Source organism: Theobroma cacao, chromosome 6, assembly GCF_053813885.1.
Source record: "Theobroma cacao isolate CCN51 chromosome 6, ASM5381388v1, whole genome shotgun sequence".
Lineage (NCBI taxonomy): Eukaryota > Viridiplantae > Streptophyta > Magnoliopsida > Malvales > Malvaceae > Theobroma > Theobroma cacao.
In genome coordinates this window covers 26,254,233-26,264,520 of record NC_142644.1, presented here as the reverse complement: position 1 = coordinate 26,264,520, position 10,288 = coordinate 26,254,233, and the positions used below count along the sequence as shown (strand labels likewise).

Below are 10,288 nucleotides of genomic sequence, written 5' to 3'. Positions count from 1 at the left end.
AATTTTGTGGTTAACATAAATTCAATTTTTTTCAATGAAAAATTTCGGTGCACATATGAACACGAGCTGTTAACCAATTTACTCTATAGTCTTCAATAATTAATATTTATATATATAATTTTTTTTATAAATAATATTTATATATATATATATATATATAAAGTTGTAAAATTATTTAAAATAACTAAAATGCTATACTGTTTATTCATTTTGAAAAGTTCTCTCTAAATTTTGTTTGTTAATTTTTGTGGTAACTCATTTTTGAATCTTCAAATATACTAGCCTTTGAAAACTCTTTTCCTTCATGCTTGTCTTTTGCTCTTGTAAAAAAAAAAAAAAAAAAAAAATTGCTTCTGTCATCCTCACATCTTTGTTTCGTCCAACTTCAACGATCTGGAGAGAGGAGTCACTACACATTAGTCTAGGAACAGGGGTAAATATAAAACTCAAAAAAGAAACAAAATAGTAAAAAAAATCCGAATCTATATATAAATAAAAAAGTTACCTTAAAAGATGAAAGTCGTTATTCAAATATGTTTTCATATTATATAATGCAACGATTCCTTCTTACCTTTTTATTTTATCACTACCAAAAATAGAGTGACCCTAAACTTTTCAATAAAAATTGGGAGAGTATAATTAATGCCTTCCTCAATGAGGATGACAACCTGGATTAGTCTTTGTTTTGAAAAAGCTAAGCTGGATTAGTCTCACTGATCAACCAAAGGGAGAGAGGGGAAGGCATAAAAAAGCCAATTAGTTTAGCCGACACTCTGGCCTTTGGCCCTTTGCCTAGGTTTCGTATTCTTTTGAAATCTCTATACTTTTAAAAGTAAAACCTTCACAACACGTAACTGTGTCGAACAAAAGGAATGGTTACTTTTCCGAAATAGGCTGCTTTAACATTGCGTGAGCCATTAGTCATTACATAAAGCCAAATTGTGATGTACAGCTCTTAATTGGTCCCTGTCTAAGCATGTGAAACTCCCTTACATATAAAAGCTGAAAACCGAGATCTTGTACAACTTCATTTTTTTATGTTGAGAGAGTCCCTTTCCCATTTTTCTATTGTTTATTTAGCAAAGAAAGGGTCGTAACAAGTGTGAAGTGTCCAATCCATGGAGGGGAATCTGTCTTTTTATCTTTTGTACCTTTCTTTGGCAGAAACCAAAGTGAGTATTTTAGTGTCTTTTGTTTGGAATCCAACGCAAGTTTTGGATATAATTGGACTTCATTAAGAAGAAAATGTTAAGTGTTAATTGTGTTTACTCCTATAATCTCCCCACATGCAAAATTCATTAATTACTACTGTATTATTCTACCTTGTGCATTGATTATCTGTTGCTCCTAAAGGTGGACTTTCTTTCTTCATAGACTTCTCTAGAGCCAGCACACCGCTGCAAATCAAATCAATTATGGTGAGATACAGCTACGTTAATTAACTTACTCTCTTTGATTAATTACTTCCACATGTGAGTATGACAAATGCTTATTAGCTTTCATTAATGGTTTGATGTGGGCATTTCAAACCATGCTTTGTATTTATTGCTTGTTACTCCTTATATTCATAATTCTTTGTCTCTATTTGACTTCATACAATTTTTTTTTCTTTTTTTAAAGTTGATTTTAATACATTTTATATTATTAAAACTTCAGATTTTTTATAGCATGGATGTTAATGAAGTGACTTTTAACGTAGAAAAATTATTAAAAAATAAATAAAAAATTGTTCTATATGAAAATCATTTATTGTTATGAATCATTTCTACGCATATTGCTAGATATTATGAACCATTTCTTACATATTTACAGACAGTCGCGATCAAAGGTTATAAATTTATCCTTTCTATCACCTTTTTTTTGGCACTTTCATTATTATAATATGCATACCTTGTTGGCCTCTTTTTCTTGTTAAGTTGTTATGGAGTCCCTCAAATGGAAACAAATGATGATATAATAAAAAAAATAGAACAATTAACCTAAAGGTATATTGGGTTTGATTTATTTAATTGAAAGTTTGAATTGGCAATAGAACAAGATTATCTGTCATGCATGAATACTAAATTCAGAAGTCTCTCTACTTTTGGCCCGAACCGGAACAGATTAACAAAAAAGGGAAAAAATGAAATAATTAACTTAAAAAAATTAATTTCTCGATAGATTGAAAGAGTTGGGAAAATTAATAATATGTAGACATTTATTAAAAAAATTGTTTACACTTAAAAGTTGATCAATACTTATCAATCAGACAAAGTTCTATCATAATTTTTTTTAAAAATGTATCGAAATTTGTTAAAAAAAATTTAAATTTTGTACGCTTCATTTATATAATAATATCTTTTAGTTTATCAGTTTAGATTTTCAATTTTAATTTTATTTAATTACTTCTAATAAAACTCACGAATTTTGTTAAGAAACGATATTTATATTTTGTCCTTGATTTATTTATTCCAAGATTAAAGTTAAAAAATGCATAATCCATCGAATATAATATATTTAAACCTTATTTTTGCTGCTTTTTGCTGGATGCTGCTCCAGCTCGGGTACCCATCAATAACTTGAGTGGCCACATAGGCTACGCTCCCTTTGTTACCGTTGTTCTGATCTTTTTTGGACAAGTTGGAGGAATAGTTTCTCTTTCTGCTAAAATCTATGGCTGCGCTGCTATTCTTTGACTGATCATTGGAAAATTAAGGCTGTTTAATCAGGGAAATTAAGTGTCTGGTTCAAGTTTTGATTAAATAAGAATTGCAATGTGATTAACTTCAGAAGAAAGAGGAGACGAGTGACGAAGAAGAGACTAATTATAAAGGTTAAGCATCATACATGTCTGAGCACCGACACTATGGGGGGGCATAGCCTAAGTCTGGTAGCATGCATTTCTTTCTTTTTCTAAAGAGAGTTGTGGGCTCAAATATTTGTTTTCAACAACATTAATCACGTACTTCAGTGGTTGGTGTCTCAATCTTCGGAGAAGTTGAAGACGATTTTCGAATGAAGAATGAAAATGTGCAATGTATCATACTGTATATGTCAGAGCCTCCAGCTGGAAAAAGAACAAAAGAAAGTATAGTGATGTACATTAGCAACCCATCCACGGAAATTCAGAAAACAAACATGTGAGTGAAATGCAAGATAAAAGAAATCAGTGGTAATAACAAAGCAGGGACTAGGGAATATTTCAATGACAGCCACTCCTCGTTTAGGTAAAATCTTGCAAGTTGTAGCATGTGTGTCTGAAGCTTTAGGATTGAAAATTAGAAATATATATATATTTTAGTATAAGAACAAAATCAAAAGGTGAAAAGTTAAATAAAAAAAGAGAGAGAATAGAGGGAAGGACAGACTAACCAATTTCACGTGGGCTTTATAATTTCATGAAGTTCAGAAATTGAAAAGCCAAAAAGAATATGCGAATTAGCTCTGCACTCAACCCTTCTTAAATCCTCTATCCGAGCAGCCACTTCTCTTCACTGCACCCTTCCCCAATCTTTCCTTCTACCTTTGCTTTATAGTCCATAAACTTTTCTTTCTCTTCTTCTAGTCCTTTCTTGTAGTAGGCAAGAAAATGACCCGAATCAAAGAACTCCTAACCAAAATTTCTGATTCTGGAAAGCACATTTCCTCCACAAAGAAACACAAGAAAGTTATCTTGGCAGTTTTTGGATCTTTAGTGATTGTTGCTGCTATAATTGGCATTGTCGCCGGGGTGAATTCACGCAATAACTCCGATGAAACCGATACATCCCACCATGCCATAGTAAAATCAGCTTGTAGCATCACACGCTACCCTGATTTATGCTTCTCAGAAGTAGCTGCAGCTCCTGCTGCTACCTCCAAAAAGGTTAAAAGCAAAAAAGATGTCATCGAATTGTCCCTTAACATCACAACCACTGCGGTTGAACACAACTACTTCAAAATTAAGAAGCTGTTGGCAAAGAAGGGCCTCACGGAACGTGAAAAGACAGCTCTCCATGATTGTTTGGAGACTATAGATGAGACCCTCGACGAGCTTCACGAGGCTGTTGAGGACCTGCATGAGTATCCTAACAAGAAATCTTTGACTCAGCACGCGGATGACCTCAAGACCCTGATGAGCGCTGCCATGACCAACCAAGAAACTTGCTTGGATGGTTTCTCTCATGACGCTGCCGACAAGAAAATCCGTAAAGTCCTGATCGATGGCGAGAAGTATGTTGAAAGGATGTGCAGCAATGCACTTGCCATGATCAAGAACATGACGGACACTGATATTGCAAACGAGATGCTCAAGACATCATCAAACAGGAAGCTAAAGGAGCAAGAAAATGGCATTGCCTGGCCAGAGTGGTTGTCTGCCGGCGACAGGCGTCTGCTTCAATCTTCTTCGGTGACCCCTGACGTGGTTGTGGCGGCAGATGGTAGCGGGAACTACAAGACAGTGTCGGAAGCTGTGGCCAAAGCACCACAGCGTAGCAGCAAAAGGTATGTGATTAAAATCAAAGCAGGTGTCTACAGAGAAAACGTGGAAGTCCCCAAGAAGAAGACCAACATAATGTTCCTGGGAGATGGAAGAACTGAAACGATCATCACCGGCAGCAGGAATGTGGTTGATGGCAGCACTACTTTCCACTCTGCTACAGTTGGTCAGTCCATTTTCACTTCCTATATTTTACGTAAATTTTCCTTTGTTCAGTTACATTTTACTTAATTTTTTTAAAAAAATCTCCTGAAGTTTGAAAATCAATTAAATTTGATAATCTGTAGGGTATAATTTACATAAAAAAAACTATATGTCCACCATAAAAGGTTCTAGGTTGAATCCTGCTACTCTTTTTTTATTTTTGAAATTTGAATACTGCTACTCTGTTAGGCAGTTGATTCCGTTCTGCTCTTCATAGATATAACATAGATCATCATTCATCAGTCAAAAAAAAAAAAATATAAACCATAAAGCAGAACTACTGGATACTGATAAATTACTGGGATTAGATATAGCACATGATTAATTTTCAATATTCAAGAGAAATGTTTTTTTAAAATGATGAACTTCGTAAAGAACAACAAAAGAGAACCTAATGTCTCTTGAACTTGATTTACAAGTTGAATGAGCCGAATGTCTTGCTTGTGATTTTGATTACTTGATCAAATGTAATCCCCACCCGTCCGCCCCCATATTCTATGGGTATAGGGTCCATGACCATGACACAGGAGGTGAACCTCAGGCCCTCATCTAGCCTTGCAGAACGGTACATACTGTGAAATCAATTTGTATAAAACTTTCCTATATTATCTCTTTAGAATTATCTAAGGAGCACATGGCCTGCTCCCTAAAGGTCAATTGTTCAAATACGATATCCTATTATACACTATTGGGTACATAGCAGACAAAAGATATCATATGCATAAAGGGCAATCCACCGAATTACTTTGTTACAAGTGGTGCTCGTCGTTTAACCCATTATGACTAAAGGCAAACCCCACCACGAGACTATACTTTCCTATGAAGCCCTTTCTCCTTAATCCTAAAAGTAGAGAGTGGTGATGTCTCCCATGGTTGACGTTGTGAGTGAACACTAATGGTCAATTTAACTTACTTCCTGAAAAGCTTTTGATCCCCGATATTTTGCAGAAAGTGCTTTTTCTTTTAGTATGTAAATAATTATTTTTAAGTTAAACAACTGGAGGCAATCAGATGTTTGGACAAAAATTTAAAGAAATAATTTATTAACTGCAAAATGCATTATACTAGCTATTAAACTACTCGTAAGTAAGAACTAGAGTGGTGAAATACTATATTTGCAAGTCACAAGACCTCATCCAAACATTCTGTAGGTGAGGGCAAGATCGATGTGGTTCACTGCTGAGCATTGATTTTTCCAGATAAGCTTTTCTTCTTTTATTGTAGACTTATAGTGAATGAAATTGACTGTTGGGACTTGGGACGCTTCCCTCTTGCTTTCGTCTGCTTGTCTCATTTAATCAGAACATCTTTTGTGCTTTCACTTTCACACAGGACACACCAAGCCAACGTACAAGTTCTTAGGTTTTCTTTGAATTTGATAAGACAATTCGAGACATACCAATAACTTTAACAGTTTGGATTTGAGCTCCAGAGTTGGTGTTGGAAGGGCCCAACACATTCTTTGCAATGATTTTGCAGTTGGGGCAGCTGCGTATATTAGCATCATACTTTGTCGCTTTTACTTGGTCCCGGTTAAAAGATGGTCTCGTCCTTTGCTGAGGCCTGAGGGCCGGTTTCCCATAAAGCATTTGCCTCTTTACAAAGATGAGAACATCATAGAAAAATTTTCTAATCCCCAAATTCATTTCTTTCTTTGAAATAGTTCACTCTACGGATGCTATTGAATAAAAGCTCTAGCCTGGAAGCTACTGACCTTGGACCCCACCTTTTCCTGTTTCAGCTGAAATCAAACAATCCAGGGAACTGATGCTTAGCTTTTTTTAATGTTATCTTGCACAATCATAAGTAGACGGTAGCATCATTGAATTGCTGCAACAAGATGCAGTTGAGCCAATTAATAAATAGTGTTTTATATACACACAATCACATGGGTGCTGATTACTAGTACTATTTGACAAATAAACTTTGTTTTTACCTTGCGTTGTAATCTTCTAGTATTTGAATTTTATGCTGTTTAAAGTATATAAAGTCTCTAATTGATTGTGGAAGTTAGCCCGATCAACCGACATAAATGTTCCCTTGTGGTTGCAGCTGTGGTTGGTGAACGGTTCCTTGCACGGGACATAACCTTCCAAAACACAGCAGGTCCCTCCAAGCACCAAGCCGTTGCCCTCCGTGTTGGCGCTGATCTCTCAGCATTCTACGAATGTGACATGCTAGCATATCAAGACACTCTCTATGCTCACTCCAATCGACAATTTTATGTGAACTGCATCATAGCAGGAACTGTTGATTTTATCTTTGGCAATGCTGCAGCTGTGTTCCAAAACTGTGATATTCATGCTCGAAGACCCAATTCAGGACAGAAAAACATGGTGACTGCCCAAGGCAGGACTGACCCCAACCAAAACACAGGCATTGTTATCCAGAAATGTAGGATTGGTGCCACCTCTGATTTGCAGTCTGTTAGGAGCAACTTCCCAACATATCTTGGCAGGCCCTGGAAGGAATATTCAAGGACTGTTGTAATGCAATCAGTTATTAGTGATGTGATTCACCCTGCTGGGTGGCACGAGTGGAGTGAGAGTTTTGCCTTGAGAACATTGTTTTATGGTGAGTACCAGAACACCGGGGCAGGTGCTGGAACTTCTGGGAGGGTGAAATGGGAAGGGTACAAGGTAATCACTAGTGCAAGTGAAGCTCAGGCGTATAGTCCTGGCAGGTTCATTGCTGGTGGAAGTTGGCTAAGCTCTACAGGCTTTCCTTTCTCTCTTGGGTTATAAGTTGAAGCATGTCCTGTGATGTAGATACCTACCTTATTGTTGATTTGAGATTACTTTGCGACCATGTCTCTTATAAGGTTAATAATAAGCGTATGCCAAGGTTTTCTTCAAATTTATATTATCAGTGATTTTCAGTACATGACAATCATCATGTTAAAAGTTGAAACCATTCAAATCAGCCATTGCCGACTGGCCTCATGGTATGACCTCTACACTAACCCAGTATTCATTTTGTCATAGATTGGGCTTGACACATAGATTGGGCCGGCATTCATTTTGTCAGCCTGGAATGGGTCAGTCGCGTTCCGACAGATGTCAGATATTTTCCTGAGATTTGCAAGGGTTTGGATAGACCTAGGCGGGAAATGCTAAAGCTCGGCACTACCCATCATGATTAAGTTAGAAATTAATAGCCTTCGATATGCCATTATTTATACAAGTTTGTTAGGAAGGGGGGTGAAAAAATTTATGGAATAATAGAAAAGTACTGTTTCTTGAAGCCTCAGTAGATATACCAACAAAATTCATTATTAACTTGTATACTATGTAATTTGATCGAAGTTACATCACCTTATCTTAGAGAAATATTGCAACTCGCAAGTAGTACAAGAAAATTTTCCTGATGGCCTTGGTGAGATGTGAGACCTCCATACCAAGGCGTAATGCTTTATGTTTTATGCTCTGCTGGAGTATGACAATAGTCATAACCAAATGCTGGCACCCCGTTTAGTGGGTTTCCAAATAAAACCCAAGGAAAAGCAAAAGGTAGTTTAAGTGGGACACTTGGGAGGACAATGTTAATCCCCGTTTGGCCATTTCTTTTTCCTGTTCCAAGGAATTGATGCCCACAAATCTGAAGACAAAAATCCCTGGAGATAAAGTTTATTCTACTCCATGTCTACACTATACCTTTCAAATTTCCTTTTGTCCATTTACTGCACTTTCATTGGTCGGCTTCTCTTCTCACCCATGACTCATTAAAATCGAAAATCCCCATAGATAATATCAGGCCCTGTTACCAGCTGTGGTGTTTTAAATAACGTAAAAAATTTATTAAGAGCTCTATTATTTTGACAGATGGAACATTCAAATGCTGCCTATATAGCTACAATCTTCGTAAATCATGCCGACACACGCGTCTTCAATTTCTTAATTCTCGCTTGGAAAAGTCATGCTCGTCTCATATAGCTTACCTTAAACGGTCTTTTGTTGAATTTAAAATGTTTATCATGAAAATGAAAGCAAAATCGAAACGGAGATAAAAGCTACGCCTAGTGTGAGGTTTCACATCTGAGCACATGGTAGCAAGTCCAAGAAGCACATACGAACCCGTCCAGGTGAGAAGGACACAAAAAGAATATATATATATATATATATACTTAGGAGGAGTAAACCTCTTCAATAAATAAAAAGGAAGGAAATTGTCAATCTTCAGAAATTAGTGCCATCCAACCACTGATAAAATTATAGTTTGAATGAAGAAAAAAACATTAAGTTGCCCATAGAAAATAATGAGACTTCACATGCTCCAAACGCAAGGGATATCTACGCGGTGATTGTGCGGCTGGCTAGCCAATTAGTTGTAACGCAGAAGAAAAATGGAATTGGTTGACCCTTTCATTTTATTTATTTTGTTTGCTATGCGGCTGAAGCTTCCTTTTCAGATCAATTCTTTCTCCCTTTTGGCATTTAATTAAGTTTGTGATAAACTTGTAAGAAAGCTTTGAGGAGGGGAAATGGACGTGAAGTAAACGAAAATCTTACCTGGTGAACTTAGCCTAGCAATCCTTGGCAGTATTTGTAGGATAGGACCCATTTATACCCCTTAGTTTAGCAGGCTAGGTCTTTATTCATATATCTTATAGCCTAAATCTGTATTTGAATTCTAGCAATGATTATTGGCCAAAAACATCAAGATTGTCTGATGAATTCTTTATTAAATGAAGTGCTTATTCCAAAAAAAAAAAAGAAGAAGAAGAAGAAGAAGAGAATTACCGCAGTGGGCTCCTAAGTAGGTCATATTCAGATTTTACTTATTTTTAAGCAACATGAGTGGGCCCTAACACGTAGCGCAAAGGAAGCTGCTTCACTAGTACAAAATTATTCATTCATCAACGCTAATCTTGAATCTCTTGCACTGTTCTTGAAACAGTGTTTATGTGGTTTTGCATTCCTTTTTTATTGGCTACTATGGCTTTCTACAAAGGAGGATATCTAGAATAACTCCTTGACCAAACCGTAATGACATAGTGAACTGCAGGGTCTAGAATTGTTATTTTTTTTTAAGTTGAAAAGTATACTTACTTAAAAGGAATCTTGACCATTTAATTCTTAGCTGTAGGTTTTGGGGATGAATGGCCATTGGTTTAGTGGGCATCATTTCCTGAAAATTGTTGCAGTCTCTATTCTTTTGAGTTTTGTGTATTCTGTTTCTAAGCCCTAAAAAGAATAAATTCAATTTATTAAATTCAAAAAATTAGACTCTCGAGATATCCCTTTATAATATTTACTTTGATTATGATCAGTATTTTCATGTTGAATATATGTTAATCTGAAATTTTGTGATAAACTGCGACGCACCCGCTTGTTATTACAACAACTAGTATAGTAGATGTTATAAGAGTTTTGGGCCCAGAGGCCCACAACAATGGTGCTATTTCGCCGGTAGTCCACAGAATTTTCGTAACCAAGGGATGTAATTGTGGATGGCAGCAGCATAAGTTTCCATCTACGAGACAGATGTAAGGCTGCGATGCTTCCATCACCTCACACGTCCACGGTTCCAAAGCTCATAAACGTCAGCTATTTCAGCATTGATGGATACACTTGTTGGGTCTTTAAGTCTTCAACTTGAATAATATTTTAATGCAGCTTGATTTGT

At 36.2% G+C, this 10,288-nt stretch overlaps 1 protein-coding gene and 1 long non-coding RNA gene across 2 annotated transcripts; one reads left to right on the top strand and one right to left on the bottom strand.

The window, feature by feature from the left end:
- Positions 1 to 2,780: 2,780 nt before the first annotated feature.
- Positions 2,781 to 3,470, bottom strand: LOC148762232 (uncharacterized). The gene is made up of 2 exons (XR_016027036.1): positions 3,352 to 3,470; positions 2,781 to 3,046 (listed from the first exon to the last, which is right to left on the bottom strand). It is a non-coding gene; the product is annotated as an uncharacterized LOC148762232 (long non-coding RNA).
- On the top strand, positions 3,421 to 7,519 carry LOC18596314 (pectinesterase). Its single transcript, XM_018123592.2, has 2 exons — positions 3,421 to 4,625; positions 6,716 to 7,519. Exons 1-2 carry the CDS (start codon positions 3,569 to 3,571, stop codon positions 7,405 to 7,407), a joined length of 1,749 nt encoding a protein of 582 aa, XP_017979081.2. The 5' UTR covers positions 3,421 to 3,568; the 3' UTR covers positions 7,408 to 7,519.
- Positions 7,520 to 10,288: the final 2,769 nt, after the last annotated feature.